Genomic DNA, 17,142 nt, shown 5'->3' with positions numbered 1-17,142 from the left:
CTGCGGACTCTGCGCAATATCTGCGAGCACCGCGTATCTTGTAGGATATGATATAAACCCGGATTACAACGATCGTAAAAGACTTTCCTCTCAGCTCCGCCATTGTGCATTATAATGCATCCTGTAATGCAGGTACCCACCTATACGAGTTTGATTACGCGCATGCGGCTTGTTATTGTTCGTGCTTAATGAAGCCGTTAATCACGTAACCTGCGAGAAGCGGAAAGCATCTCAAGAACGCTGATGTAAGATAACGATCGGTATTTTATACAGGAATTTATCCTCGCTGCTTCGAGTGTTCCGTTTCCGGTTTTTGTTTTTTATTTTCCTCCTCCACACCCCGATGTATAAAAAATGGGACCAATTCGGAAATAATGGAAAAACGAAAACTTAGGAATTACAGTGTCGTTATTAATTATCTTAACATGAAATAACAATTCCACCGTAATATAAAAGTGTTTTTGTTTTTCTTTTTTCAAAATCATTGCGGCTGATCAAAAAACGTGGTTACAGTAAATTTTGTTCCCAATTTCCCGTTACAAAATAAATTTTTTTCTTTCCGATCGTTTTTTCTTCACAATTTTCGTTTTGTGTCGTTATTTTATTTGGTTTATGTTTTGTGCGCCGTTGAATAATCGACGTTGCCGGTGAACGGGAAACATTGAGTTCGGGCGTTAATTTCGTTAATGACAAAACCGTCGTAATATTTGAAAATATTATCAGGACAAATGACGAAATCATTATTATATTATAATGAAACCATACTTTCGTATCCGGCAAATTGTCCCGTTGCCTTTTTGGCATCGAGTTGTGCTTACGTGACCAGTTTTTACTTGATCATCGTGTATATTTTACGCTTAAACCATGTATACGCTTCATTTTTCACACTGTATGATCTGCTGTACAAATACCTCAAAAGGAAAACGCGCGTTTCATCTATTTCCGTGCGGGCTTGAAGCTTTTTGTAATAGAGGTCGATGTATCCTAGATTATACGTACGTGTGTATACGATGTGATACGACCGGAGCGTTTTAATTGTTAATTAATACGGTATTGAAAAAAGTAAAAAAGGGAATTATTCGCACCTGCTTTCTAATTTACTGGAATTATACGCGGCAGACGATGGAAAATTACTGCGATACGATTTGTGACGGAAATATTGAAGATTGATAATGTATAATTTGGAAAAATACCAGGTGTCACTACGATTAAGTCTCGAGTATGTATTTTTCTTAAATTCAGATCAAAGTTCGTCTAAGTTTGTAATTGATCATGATAATCCGGATGCGATTAAATAAGCATAATCCTAATGAAGTTCGTTAAAATCTCAGGGAATTCGGCTGAATCACGGCTCGACTCGTCGGGATTAATTGTGAAAAGATTTTCTGTACAACCACATCGGAAAATCGTTTCGAGTTTTTATTTTTTACCAAAATCGAAAAATATAGTTTTAGGTAGAAAATGAAAATTAGTTTTCTAGTATCCGTTACTATTCTTTCTCATTACAATCACCGTTGCTAGATTTTCTTGCAACCGTTGCGAAAATTTAACGCTCGTGCGAGAATAAATTGACGTTAAAGCCTTGTTTAACTAAAAAATTAGACTAAACCTCAGAAACTGATTTCGCGTCGCAACAAACAAAAAAGGATCGACGATAGCGCAAAATGTTTAGGCGTACCTCGTTTTTCGCAATTCCAACATTATTCAAACATTTTTTTTAACGTTTTACTCAATTTTTCTAGTTACTGTAACAAATGAAATTTTTCTCAATGTACGCGAGCAATGGCGAAATTTCAAATTGGCACAAGGCGGTTATGCTTGTTACCCGAAGCATATGCACACATGCACTTGTTGCAAGCATAAAGAAAAATTATCTTGTCTGACTTTCCTTTGTAATTGCTCTACACGCGTATATAACACTGGCGTAAGTTTCTTGCATAATTCTCGCCTCACGCTGCAGAGTTCCCGGATATAAAAACGTCGATTTAAAAATTAGAAATTAGTGAAAATCAATGAAAACCACCTTGTATGAAACGCGATATTATTTATGATCTTCTCGGTGAATCTGAACCGTAAAGACGCGGTTTATTTATCATCAATTTATTCGTATGAAAATTACAGTCCGCACCTGTAGAATTACTTTTGACACTTTGCACGCATGCAGCGGATTAAGAAACGAATAAAAAAAAGTTGCAGAGCTCCTCTATATATATATATATATACAGGTATAAACGAAGTGTTAACGACCCTTGACGTTTGCAGCGTAAAGTATATATATATATATATAGACGTACGTAACGTTGCGATAAATCGCGTTTTACACACGGGAGGCATGACGAGAGGTTTTAATGCGACATTGGAGTGAAGAAACCGCGGAGGTTCAAAAGTACCGAACGGCTAATTATTAATCCCGATCAATTGATTAAATGCGCTAATGTCGTTCAAAGAGGCCATTGGGTCACTGAATCGGCACACCTTTAGCAATGCAGTCGATGGCTTCGGTTTCGAGGAGGTTCGTAATTACGTAGCGATAATAAATGTAAATCATTCAAACCCGCGTATTCATTTGTTCGAACCATCGTTTGTCGACATTTTTATTTTGGAAATAACGATTTTTCATCTCGATATGAGATAAAAACTATATTTCATCTTTGGCATAAGGAAGAACAAGTTGTTTTATTTTCAACAAATAATTTCAGCAGTTCAAAACGTGAAATGTCAAACTACATATGTATGAGATTTTGGAAACTACCGAAATAAATTTATTCTTTCACGTTTTTTTTTCTTTTTCTTTTTTTTTTTCCCAAAATCAATCAACGCATCTCTCCGCAGAGAAGTTTGAAAGCGATGTTATAAAACGACGATGTAATTATCCTGTCTGTGAATTGCACAATAAAGTGAAGGCGTGAATGGAAAAAAAGATGAGGATTCATTAGCGTTGTACAGTTAATAAGTTCGTCTTATTCAACGATCCAAGTTTTTCAATAAATAATAATAACGATAATAATAATAGTCTAAAGGAATATAACTCAGCGAGGAAAAAATCGGTCGAAAAGTAAAGAGCTTCGAAACAAATATTAAAATTCCCGGGAATAACTCTACGTCGAAAAAAAAAACAAAAAAACAAAAGGAACCATTTATGTATATTTATAAAAATTTTCTCGCGCGTTAATTCCGGTAATAGAATAAAATATGAACATAAGAATTTTCCCGAGTCTGTGAAAACAACGATTTGTAAAAAAGATACAAAAGAATCGTCGATGCCTTTACGAAGGTAGCATGTAAAGTGGAATAGTTCCCCCCCCCCCCCCCCCGATAAGGAGTTATATAAAGGCTATTTCTATTACGTAGATAAGCTAATTCGATACTTAATTGAAAAAGTCGGAAAGTAAGTAAGCTCGCATCGTTGGAACGCTTTTAAAAGTTTCTACGAGGTTTCTGATTGAAAATTCGCTAAGAATATCTACCCGGGTAAAATTAAATCGTAATTAATCGTCTACCGCGTTGGGTAAAATTTATTCGATCAAAACTTTTTATCTCCGAATCGTTATTTATAAGTTAAATTCGTTCGAATGCACGGCGCTGCTCTGCATGCATTCAGTGACGGGAACTTTCAAACTATTTCAATTATTTATACATACATACATACATACATACATACATATACATACATATACATACATATATATATATATATATATATATATATATATATATATATATATATATATATATATATATATATATATATATATATATATAAACACCTGTTTTATGCCTATGTATCTACGGCGGTAAAACAATCGCGCAGATCGGTATTCACGCTTTCAGAATTCAATGGTAGATGGCGCCGCCTATCGAGGCAAAGCTCAACGCTCACATTCCAATGCGCCCGAGTGCAAGGAGCGGGAATTTTGAATAGTTTTTTTTTTCCCCCCGATACTCTTTCAATTAATTAAATCCGTGCAGATTTAATTTTTGTATAATTTTATCATTACGGGTAATTGATAAGATTGTACCTGTCCTATATCGATTTTATTTTATTTATTTATTTTTTTTTTTCATCGCTCGAAACATTCGCCTTCAAGATTTGATTTGCATATAATCGAAAATAATGGGTGGAAATTTATTTTTCGCATCGCGTAACACCTTGTTGTTATTATTATTATTATTATTATCATTATTATTTTGTCTATTTTTAAACGAGCAAATGTAAAAGTAAGCGTATAATATTTGTATACATCAAAAACTCACCATCGACGTGAAGTAAAACTTTTCGAAATCACGTTCGTGGATTTTGGCTGCCGGAAGATTGGTGGCCGATGGTCTGGAGTGTCTCGAAAGTGTTTCCTCGCCCTTTTTGCAGAGCCAGGATAAAACCTGAAGCATAATAATGAAAAAAATTGGGAGAATTATATAAGACGGTCAAACGGCAATTCATTTCGAGAGTCGTTCTGACACAGCGTGGCTGATATAAAAAAAATTGGTATATCAGAAGGATGAAAGGAAGATGTGAATAAATGAAGAAAGGAAGGAAGGAAGGAAGAGGAAAGTTTCGCGACGCGGACAATCGACTACAAACGAATTACGTTGGCGAATTATAATCGCGTCGGGCGAAATACGGCCTAGGTGAATATCGCCGCGCAATTCTCCGGCTCATTGGATGGATCTCATTTTCAGTCGGGTTTAACCAGGTCACTCGGGCAACCGAGGAACGAGAGAACGTCGCCCTGCGATTATTCCTCCGCACGGGGCAATAAGGTCGTCGCGACGAAGTTGCAGGTACGTCGTCGTATCAAAAACCGCAAAATAGTCCCGTAAAAAAAAAAAAAAAAAAAAAAAACATTGTAAGACTTTTCACGCGTGATTTTCAGAAAATCGTGCCTTCTCCTTCTTTCAATCAGTTTGAAAAGGGAGAAATGTTTTTGTTTTTTCTTCTTCAAATTTTGTTTCAAAAGAAATCGACTTTCTGCCTAGATCATGAATACGCGCGTTCTTCATCCGTTTCATCGTAACAAAACCAATTCACTTTCGATTGAAATTAAATTTCACGCGATGGGAGAGGTGAAAATTGTTCCTTTTCTTTTTACTTCAAATAAATTTCAACAAATTCATACAATCTTATTTCGTGTATAATGATAATTTACTTGAGGATAATAATTTCAAGCAGATGGTTGGAAAAAGAAAAAGGTAAAAAAATCGGATGGAAATTAGTCGGAAAATATTGCGTTTATCTGTAATACATTATCACCGATATTGTTGAAAAGAAAATTTCCATTCCAATATTTCGTGGAGAATAAAAAAGAGAAATCCGGAACTTCTGATCATGCATTTATTATTTTCCTTTGATATAGTACAGAAACTAGGTTATAGATATTGGGTCGATCGTTCCAAGGAGCTCATTGTGACTTCAATTCGATTGTCTGTCCCGCGCAAAGTCGACTGCATGCATATTCACACGCTATAGATATATATGTACTCGTATATATACATGTATACATGCACTATGTGATGCAATATATTATATTCAGAGGTCTTGAAAAGACGCCGACGGTGTTTGACGCTTTCCGCTTCAGAATTTATTACATACGGAGCATTTCAAGCTGACTCGAGACTAGCCTTTAACCCTTTCGACTATCTCGGATCTTTTTGATTCATTTTTCTCCCCCAACTGTAAAACGCACTCTGATTTTTCGTCCCGAAATGTTTCTCTTTATTAAATTTATTTATTAAAATCATTCGATCGAAACAACTGTGCGGAAGAAAATTAAAATTCGAGATGACGGAACACGATGTTTGGAAAAATCCTATTCTTTAGATAATTGCATAGATATTTATAATATATTTATTTACCTAAAATTTAATTGTAAAGAATTTTTCAAAAATCTAAGTATTGGTTAAAATTAATTAGTTCAAATGAATCAAATTTCAAATAGGTGAAAATAAAATCAGTTTCATTAATTTAATAGTTACAGATAACAATCGCAACGATTTTTTATATATTCTTTTCGGTTCTTTTTTTTTTTATCTGAAGCTGGTTGATAAAGCAAAAGTTGAAATACAGTTCTGAAAGTTTGTCTCCCGACTCGTAAATTTCGTTTCGAATGATCATCGAGTTTGAATTATTTTACGCTAACGTACATACGATCTGTACAATACATCGAAATAAATTAAAGTCGAGATAATTTTTTCAACGAAATAAACCTGCATTTATCGAGTCGTTGAAAATTTTATCCCCACTTGCGGGTATAAATTTTCTTTTTAAATCTCTCAGATACCGAGTTAAAAAAATTTTTCAACTGTCAATGTATATAAATATATCAACTACTTATCGACACTTCGCTCATTATACGCTGAAATTTGTATGCGCGTATCGAATAGCTTGAAAATTCTATAATTATCCTCTATCGCTGTAACGTGTTACACGATCAATTGATATGATAAAAATACGTCGAAAATATACCCTGTGCAAGATATGTCGCGATATAAATTCGAATAGAGTAATTCTACAACGGTTCTCTGCCCGAACATGTTCCTCACAGAGATTCGTTTGTATCTGTATTACTACTGCAGGATTTATCGAGTTTCGAGTGATTTACCGTCCTCTCTCTCTCTCTCTCTCTCTCTCTCTCTTTCTATTCGGTTTTTGATCTTATCGGCAAAAATGTCGCAACACCGCGTTTTCCTCCTCGTATAAAACATACGCGTGCGTTACACACGCGCATTCACGTGTGTGTAAAACATAGGCTCGTAATTCCGATCGGGTTCGGTTGAAACTGATGGCGGGTTTGCCGGCAGTTCGCCCACGTCGAATCACCTCGCTATCGTTCGACTCGTTCAGCCTTCTGCCCACGTGCCGAATGCCGCACGATATCGGGCTGAGAATGATCATCGAACGAGTTTGTTACAACAATTGCATCAATGAACCCACCAGACGGACACATGTGCGATGTCCGTGAGTCGATCTTGATTTTCCACCCCCGCCCCAAGCTGTTTTATAAACTAAGAAATAAACCGCATCGCTACCACTTCCGATCAGCAAAATTATCGACGATGATTTTGGTTCGAATTGACCGATTCTGAAACAATTTTTGCCCAATTTTTCGAGGCTAGAATTTTTGTACGAAGAAACGGGTACATCGATTTTATTATCGACGGTGAAAAATTACCGACAATGATTTATTCGAGAATTCACCGATTCTGGACCAATTTTTGCCAAATTTTTACATTCTTGTTAAAATGTAGACATTTCGTAAGTGTACGTTGTGAAATAATCCTACCAGAGTGGAATGAAAATTCGACAATAATTGAATCGATCTCGAATTTCACATTGGTAAAATAACAAATTCCCAACACGCGAAAGAATATCGAAAAAACGGCGATTAGTGAAAGAAAAATTGTTTGGTAAGGTGAAAATTGAAATTTTATTCAAAAATACACCGTTGCCTTCGGTCAAATTTTGCGGGTGAGTCCGAGGTTTACGACGACAGTTGCGAAAGGTGTAACCACCGCGGCGTTAAAACAGAGCGTTAATTAACGCCTCGACAAGCGCTTCCTCAACCCCCAAGCGGCGACCTATTAAAGAGCGAGAGATACGATTAACTCGTAACAAAAAGAAAAAAAAAAAAGAAAAGAAAAAAAAAAGTCCAACGTGTACGGTAGACATGTAGATAGATATGTATGTACACGTGTATACAGAGTGTAATATTTTACGAGCCAAGCCGCGTTTCTTCTCGCGCGCCTTGTAAGGCTTTCCTTAGGTTGGATGGATATATACATCGCGGCTGTCTCCGCGCCCTTCCAACCGGTGAAATAAAGTATCCTGCGCTTATTTCGTAATTAAGTATAAGATATATGTATGCGCGCGCGCGTATGTGTCTTATTTTAATTTTATTTTACAATTTTTCTTCTCCTCTCTTTTACCATCCCCGTAACTTTTATTCAACTCTCCGTTCATCATCTCAACTTCCACTCGTTTTTTTCTATCTTCTTTCGTTTTTTTCCAAACGTTAACGAAATTGCAACAACATCTACTTACACACGTGTATCTGCCGTTGATACGTATATGGGTGGGTACCTTAAACGCGGCAAGTTTGTTACGAAATTACAAACCGTTATACAGTCACGAAATATACGTATAATATCTTTACTGCGAAATATACGGGGATAAGAAATGAATTCCACTTTATTCGCTGACAAGTTTTTCAGATTTCCAATTTCATTCGTGTTCATTTTTTCGTCTTCTAATTTTATTCGAACAAACACCCCCCGTGAATTTCGTTAATTTTAAACACGGGAAATTTAGACTTTTTAAAATTCTAAGTTTTAAAACTTTTGGGTACAACACACGCTCATCTCTATCACGTATAGTTGGATGATAAGATAAGCTCGCATAAGTTACAGAGTGTGTGAGAAAGAGAGACAGAGAAAGAGAGGCGTGAAGTATTTGACTCTTAATCTCGTATACCTTGTCGTAACCCTTTCAAGCTCGTCGTATATTCACCTGAAAATTTCGAGTCACATTTAGGTAGATGGTTGGTAGATTGCACCTCTGTCTATCTATCTATCTATCTATCTATTTATCTATCTCTCCCTCCTCTTTATACACCCTGCAAGCTGCGCACGACAGACTACAAGGGTACTCATTGTTTTCCCGGCCAACGTACGATTCGAGCATGACAATGGTGTTATACACTGAGAGAAATTTTTAGTTCCGGTTACCGCTCGGTCCTTAACTATTTTCATTTTTTACCAAAATCGAAAAATATAGTTCCAGGTAGAAAATGAAAATTAGTTTTCTAGTATCCGTTACTATTCTTTCTCATTACGATCGCCGTTTCTATATTTTCTTGCAACTGTTGCAAAAATTTAACGCTCGTGCAACGACAAATTGACGTTAAAGCCTTGTTTAACTAAAAAAGTAGGGTAAACCTCGGAAACTGATTCAGCGTTGCAATAACCAAAAAAGGATCGACGATAACGCAAAATGGTTACGCGTACCTCGTTTTTCGTTATTCCAACAATATTCAAACGTTTTTGTTCACGATACCTGTTTTACTGAATTTTTTTAGTTACCATAACACATCAAATTTTTCTCATTGTATGTACATACCTATCCAGGTACGCATGGTGTCGTCGAGCGTATGAGGATCGTCGTGATTATAATTTTTTTTAAATTCATTTTCGTTTGGATTAAAAAAAAAAAGAGAGATATTTTTTGTAATTTTTTTTATTTTGCAAAAATACGGATCAGCACGCTGATCGAAGAAGGCTGATATTGCCGCCTCGCGGTTTCAATTCGATGCGTAAACGACAGGTGCGAAATTTAGGGCGGATGAATAAGTTTAAAGTATGCTTTGAGGTCATCGCGTATACGTATATAGTTATATGCATATCGATATATCATGGTGTACACGGAGGCGTCGCATAAACCTCGAGCGTACAAAACGGCACGGTTGTATGATACCTAAATGAAAATGAACGATCACGAGAGAAAGGTATTACAGGTGTAACGAAAAAAGATTTCCGACTAACTTACCGTCGGACATTCTGCACTTTTTTGCCAATCAATCGCGTACATCGTCTTATTCGGATATCGTGTACTGTTACCGTAATAGTTTTGCGGTTTCATTTACTATATATTATATATATATATATATATTCACCGGCCTTGGGAGATCCGATCTCTTCCGGGCCAAACGCGACACTTTTCACACTACATGCACCCTGTTAATTTACCGTGACGATCAATCATCGAATTTAATGATCTGCAGGCGGCGGGTGATCGTCGCCAGTAAACAAGCAGGTACGACGAATAAGTTGGATGGATTTGAAAAAAAAAAGAGAGAAAAAAAAATGGATTATAACCTTACACGATAAAAGTAATCCGAGAAAAACGAAGAAAACGTCGAACTGTACGAATAAAACTTGATGTCAAAACACTTCACAAATTGTATTATATATACATGTATACCTGATGCCTGGAAAGTCAATCAATCCATTCATTCACGAACCGAAACCAATTGGTAATCACTTGTTTATGACGTTGTGTTAGAGATCAGCGAAATACAACAAAAACAAAAAAAGTGATTAAATTATTTTTTTTTCTCAATCAATAAACGGTTATAGCATAAAAGTTTAGCACAGCGCGGTAGCGGGGTAAAAAAACTTTCCTCGTCATTTCGGCGTCGAATTTAAGGGTTATTTGGTTCGACTTGCCGGTTGCTATTTCTTATCGAGAAATGCAGAGAGAGAGAGAGAGAGAGAGCGTTCGGATGCTGCGACCGCGAGAGACTTACTGGTCCACGACGTCGAACAGCCGCTGCGATCGCCGTTGTCGGCCCCTCCATTTCCACAATAAGAGGACGGCCGACTCCGAAAGCCCGAAGTGCCCGGTACGCAAGGTGTAACGACTGCAACGATAATCCGCACGTCATGCACCCTATGTCTGGATTACGAGGACGCACGTGTCGCGTGTGCGTAAATTTATAAGTGGAAAAAAAATATGAAAATCTCGTCGGGTGTAAATGAAATTTCCAAAATTATCGCGTCGCGGTTAAAGAAGCTTAATTTCTCGTCGCACGCGAGGAATTCGTAAAACAAACGTTGTATAAACGAATATATATATATATATCTGTGGCTATTTATTTGTTTATTTATTTTGATTTTTTTTTTTTTTTGACCAAGGACGAATTAAGGAAATACCGGTTTCTTCTCTTTTCTTAACTTTTCATAGGTACCGATGGAATAAGGGACCCATTCGTTATTAAAGAATCCTGAACGCCTGTGTACGTCTACTCTTTGATAATTTTTTTAATAAGGATAAATTAAGGAAAAATCATTTTCTGCTTTTTTTTTGCCAACTTTTGATACCGATGGTATAAGACGCCTATTCGTCCTTAAACAATCCGATACGCCTGTACGTCCTCAGTTCTTTTTTGCCTGAGGATGAATTAAGGAAACCCCGGTTTCTTTTCTCACCTCGAATTTTGATCCTTAAAGAATCTTATACGAGTACTTCTTGGTCCTGTTTGAAGTAAGGATGAGTTAAGGAAGGACCGGTTTCATCTCATTTCTCAACTTTTGTCTCCGACGTTATAAGTCGAGGGTCAAAGCCCGTTCGTCCTTAAAGAATGTTGCACGCCTACAAGTCCGCTCCATAGTCCTTAACAAGTCTTTCTCAATAATAAATTATTCCAGACTCGAGTTTCCTCTCAAGATGAGAGTAAGTGACAGGATCGAACCCATTCCTCAACCTCATACGTATACTCTCAAGAATAACCGAGCGCATTATACCTGTTCATCCGCCGCGTAAACTACGGCATAAGCAAGCCGTCGGAGCAGGTGATTCCATCCCTATTTCCCGTATCGTTCAATTGCCGAGGTCCGGCGGCCCTCGTAAATCAAAATGTAAATTGTCTTCGCCGTCGTCGCGCTGCTCGGGAGACGTAAAAAATATGCGTGCATCGACGGCACGCGGTCTTACAACGTTTTATGCATCGTGGCACCCACGCCCTCTTGCTTTTGATCGCGACGCTGAGGGAACTCGCTTTTCAATACCGATCAGAGGCTTCGGCCTGGCTGAATTAGTTGTCGATTAAAACCGAGTTATGGCACCCAAAGGCACGACCGGCTGTATCGGATTGTACGTATCTTCGGGTCGTTTGATCCGACACGAGCTAGCTGCTTAACGAGCTTCGTTATTGTTACGTCGACGATTGATCGGCCAGTTCGAGGGGTTAATCACTTTCGAGAAATTCTTTACGACGGACCGATCCGGGCCTCAAACATGCCACGGGACTTTCCGTGATCTTTAATAATCTCGTACCGACTGCTCCTGAGAGGTTATTAAACAATTGAGGGCTGACTATTTTTCTTTATTTGTAATTATTTGGCCTCATTTTTTTTTCTTTTTTTTTTTTTTTGATGTTTTTATAGCAAATTAATTCGTCGATTCGCACGTCTTTACTTACAACACCTGGGTGAACTTTTAATGGGGAAATGGGCTTTGTTCACCGTCTCTGCAAAAAAAGTGGTATGCATAATGTATACGTGAAACCGTTCACCGTGCCCTTTTTGTAATAAATGATTGTTACTGTTATTATCATGAAGAAACGAAGGGAATTCGCAGAATTTATATCGCGCATCGTACGTATTGTATACCGTATACACAGTTGTTAACAAGTCGACGAAGATTTTCTCTTTCCCCTTTTTATAAACTCTTCGCGATACGATTGTTTATTACTATTACTGTTATCATTATTGTTACGTACGTTTCGTAAAAATCTCTCGGCGTCTCCGCATGAAGAAAAAATAAAAACAAAAAGGGAAAAACATTCGCCAAAATTTACGATTAAATTTTTTGAAATATTCACACTGTTTGAACTAGTAATAAAAAAAAAATAAAAAAAAACGGACGAGGTTCAGGTGAATGTTGGTAGGCGTATCTGGACGCAATTTTAGCATACCAGGGCCTTCCGGGAACGACGACGTGACGATGGAGCGAAGAAATTCGCGAACGCTGCACTATAAGCGAGGTGTACGTGCAACGGTGAGTAACTCATGGGGAAAAAATTCGCAAAGCTGCAGGTAGATACAAAGCGTACAGAGAGAGTACTGTGCGACGATATGAGAGAGTACTTGCAAGTCGAGGTGAAAATTGAACGACAAAAGACGAAGGGGAAGAGGATGAAGAAAAAGTAAGTACGAAATAAAAAGATTCGGAAATTCAATCCCATAACTGCAACTTTGTTGCGTCTCTGATTGTACGTTGTAGGTATAATTTACTTTGCGGCTGCCGTACCTACGTGTGCTGCTGAAATTGAATTTGAAATACGAATTGTAAGGATGAATAAAGGATGAATAAGGTACGTTGGACATGAATATTTATTAATAAAAATAACGGTAATGATACACGGCGTGGATAAGAGACTGAGAAAAATAGGAAAGTTGCAAAATTTGTATGAAGAATGATTTTTAGCTTGCGCAAAGCGAGCGTTGAATCGGTAGGGGTGGTTGAAAAATTTCCGCACGTAACTTCGCGGGTGAAGTTTAATCGAGGATACGAGAATATAAGGTAAGACGAAGCGCCGCGAAGAGCCGGAGGACGTTTCGCTTCGCGTTTTGAATGCGTAATCGGACGAGAAGATCGACCGTGTCGATAAAGGTATATTATACGCGGTAAGGGCACGTAAGTGCGTTATACATACTTGCGAGAAAAAATTCCACGTCCAAAGAGAGAGAGAGAGAGAGAGAGATATTACAGCCGAGAATCAAGTGCAGGTGCAAATTGTAACGTAAAGAAAATACCTCCGTCCGGGACAAGCCGGAGCAAAATGGGGGTTAAAAAAGAAACGAAGGGAGGAAGAAAATTGTTACGAAGGAGTAAAAAGAGGAGGCAAATTTTAATGGGCGCATACGTAATATCTGTCCTGGCGAGGCGCGTGCACACGGCGAAAAAAGTGCCTTGAGGAGAGAACCTTAGAGTGTGTAAACTTTTTAAAAATCAAGACTACCAGCAGGAATTCGGAGCAAGTATCGTAAAATCGATGCATTGAGAGAAATTTTTAGTTCCGGCCACCGCTCGGTCCTTAACTGTTTTTATTTTTTACCACAATCGAAAAATATAGTTCTAGGTAGAATATGAAAATTAGTTTTCTAGCCGTTACCGGACAGTCTGGAATCCGTTACTATTCTTTCTCATTACGATCGCTGTTGATATATTTTCTTGCAACTGTTGCGAAAATTTAACGCTCATGCGACGATAAATTGACGTTAAAGCCTTGTTTAACTAAAAAAGTAGAGTAAACCTCAGAAACTGATTCAGCGTTGCGATAACCAAAAAAGGATCGACGACAGCGCAAAAAATGATTAGGCGTACCTCGTTTTTCGCAATTCCAACAATATTCAAACACTTTTTTTCAACGATACCTGTTTTACTCAATTTTTCTAGTTACTGTAACAAATGAAATTTTTCTCAGTGTGGAAAAGCAAAGCTGAATTCGAAAAACAAGTATGTTTTATTATTTACCCGAGTCTTTAATATTCCACGTATCACTTTAAGAGTTGTACAAGGTATTGCAACGTGAAATAAAATGAACTTGGATAAAATATATGAATAACTTTCGTGCAATGTCACCTGATAAATCAGTCGGTGAAATTGGAATTCACGTAAGAACGGTCAAGTTTTTCTCCGCACGTCCGCATCGTCGAAAAATCGCGAGGACAGAATGCGAATTGATGGAGTTGTACAAACGAGGAGGTCCCTTACGCGCGCATGATGGCTTTGCCACGGTTTTCAGGCGTTGCGTTCCGATAATTCGAAGGAGAAAAGTGAGAGTATAAGAAAGAAAGGACGAAAGAAAAGAGTAAAAAGAAAAGTGTAAAGAATAATGGGCAGAGGCGTAGTTGCACAATCCTCGGCCGATTACTGATCGCATCTCGGAGTCCATCGGCCAGTATGTAACTAGTTAGTCGGTTCCTCCGGTTCCTCGCGGTTGGTTTTTATAACTTATAGAAGATGATGGAGAAGAGTAGTAAAGGAAGGGCGGCAATTGACGGAGGTGACGTTGACGGACAGGCAGTCTCTCGTACAAGATTCGTTATATTTCACTTTCGAAAGAGGCATCGGACCAAGATGCACGTTATAAGATGCTGGCTCTTGAGAAGGTGGAGTGCAGTTCGGCACGCATGTACGTATACATGCACGCATGGCTCCGATTGCACCTCAACGCTTATATATGTACCTGGAAATACGCTCCGCGGCGCGTCAAGATCGATATTCGATCCCATTACGATCCGATTCTAATAATTAGACACTGGAGATTGCGGTACACTCGAGACTCACGGATCAGCTACGTAGATTCGAGGGGTAATGAGTGTATTCTCGGGGGAGAGAGAGAAAATGACAAGAAAAAAGAGAGAGAGAGAGAAAGGAAGTGAGACGTAATTATATTTCAGGGTTCGTTCACCTGCCGAGGTTCAAAGCCGTATCTTCGTTGAGGATAAGACGATGAATTCAGAGATTACAAAAACCAAAATGTACAACGGCACCAAGGTTAACTCCTTTCATTAGCAGTGTTGCGTTTTATCAATGGTACGAAATTGTTACACACTTCATACTGCAAGTCACTTGTCTTTTAGATATTATTGTTTAAAATTAGTCAAGTCAAGCCGGTCGAGATGTTAAAGAATAGAAATAAGATGAATATGTCTTGTAATAAATTCCAGGAAATTGTAATGAACGGTAAATGAAATAAAAAGTCCTTCAAAGAAGTCTGGAGTCGAGACGGTATATAGATAGCCATAACGTGCAGCTTGATTACACAACTAACGCGACCATGGTGTAAATATTTGTTTAATACACCCTTTTCTCGCCTTATATTATACGTTGATACCATGGTATGTGCACATCGTCGTCGAGAGAGGAAGGACAGAATTATCGTTAAGGGGATAGTAAAATAAAATGAAATTTTTCAGATTTTAAAATGAAAAGAAAAAAAAAAAAAAAGAAAAAATACAAACACTGTGTCAGTGATAAAAGTTGTTGCAGATTTTTTTTTTAATATGACGGCACATTGAATTACATGAATGCGTAACGGGAAACGAGTTCTAGAAATTCCGCTTCATGTATAAATAATTGATAATTACAGTATGTAGCCTGCACAACTCGTAAAGCAAAGTAAATAAAGTACAAAGTAGTCGATAATTTATTTGCACTACACAGTTTTAATTCGATCTGTCAAAGACTCGCTAATCCTTTTGCGGAGATGCCGTGTAATTTTCTACGGCACTGCACACGCGATTTGTAGCTATAATAATCAGATACGCGATATAATTCAACCGTATTATACACGCGGATGCGGTAAGGAAAAATTAAAAATTTTATCAAATATTATGCCTTTCATTAAGTCCCTCTTTGCAGCCCCACTGCGTAATCCCGTGGGATATTTTTTACCTACAAGTTTGTCAAGCCGATCCGAACACCGCAATCACAATTATACACAAATTACACTTGCACGGTAACCAGTTATTCTTGCAATCATTCAATTCAATTCAATCTGTATACCTGGACGATGATTTTAACCTATAAATTATATACGTGGTATACTCGCATATATATGCAAATGTGCTTAGCATTTGCGATGAGAATTTATCAACGTAAATCCGTTTTTTATCGAAATTTTTCTCCAAAAACACGTTTCGTGTGTATCGAATAAGCGATAATATACTTTGAAAGAATATTATTCGCATTAAAAACCACTTTAAAAAGCATAAGTAGCTTTACGGAATTCGAGTTGTGTTAATTTTCATAGGAAATTATTTAAACACGTGTCTTCGTTAATAATTTTTTCACGTGAATAAATTTTTTTTCATAAGTACTTACATGGTAAAGTGCGACAAGTCAAACAGTTTGCGTTCCTCGAGCTGCACTTCGTATTACGAGGGAGTCATAAGAAAACCAGCGGCGTCTTTTGATCTGATAAGCCCAAGATGCTGAAATGGTGGTGCATAGTCAACGAAGGCGAACTCGAGGTGCTTTTTAATTCTTCCTCCCCGTTGTTATTGTCTACGCAGGATTCTCTGTGCTTTACACGAGTGCCTTTGTCCTTTGCGTACTCCCTCTCTATATCCTTCTCTTTCCAAGTCGGTAAAAAAATCCAAATACTGCTGCTGGAGAATCGACTAAGTCACGTTCTTTGAAAATTTCTCCGAGATGTGAATCGATCGAATTTGAAGACGTCAGAAAGTAGAAAAAATAAGTCCAACGGTTCACTTTCGTGGTAAGATAAAAAAGATTGAAGAACTTGTCAAATTGACTGGAAAAATGAGTGTCAAGGAAGAATGAAAATTTGAATGATTCAACGAAACGAAAGGTGTAAATTTTGCCCGTCGACGTTTCCGCATGAATATTATTACAACGTGAGAGGTGAACGAAGAAAAAAAAAAAACAAAAAAAATGTCGGTTGCACGTCGAAGATTTGTTCATTCGTCCCGTTTTACGATGATTTCGAAAATGGCGTGAAAAAATAACAGATGGTAATTCATCTCGGGTTTTAATAATCCTCGCAGCATCCGCGACTCGCGGTCCATACGGAACGTGCATCTTGTTCCGATATACCTACGTAGGTATGTATACCTAGC

The 17,142-nt window shown here is 37.7% G+C and overlaps 1 protein-coding gene across 1 annotated transcript in view; it reads right to left on the bottom strand.

Moving 5' to 3' along the window:
* The window catches only part of LOC107224435, a 192,503-nt gene that overhangs the window by 37,787 nt on the left and 137,574 nt on the right, over positions 1 to 17,142 (bottom strand). The window contains exon 13 of the mRNA XM_046732611.1: positions 4,255 to 4,380. Coding sequence (XP_046588567.1) covers positions 4,255 to 4,380 — 126 coding nt within the window. The remainder of the gene's footprint in view (positions 1 to 4,254; positions 4,381 to 17,142) is intronic.

The sequence above is a fragment of the Neodiprion lecontei genome, chromosome 2 (assembly GCF_021901455.1).
Source record: "Neodiprion lecontei isolate iyNeoLeco1 chromosome 2, iyNeoLeco1.1, whole genome shotgun sequence".
Taxonomy (NCBI): Eukaryota; Metazoa; Arthropoda; class Insecta; order Hymenoptera; family Diprionidae; genus Neodiprion; species Neodiprion lecontei.
This window is presented reverse-complemented; position numbering and strand designations above follow the sequence as displayed.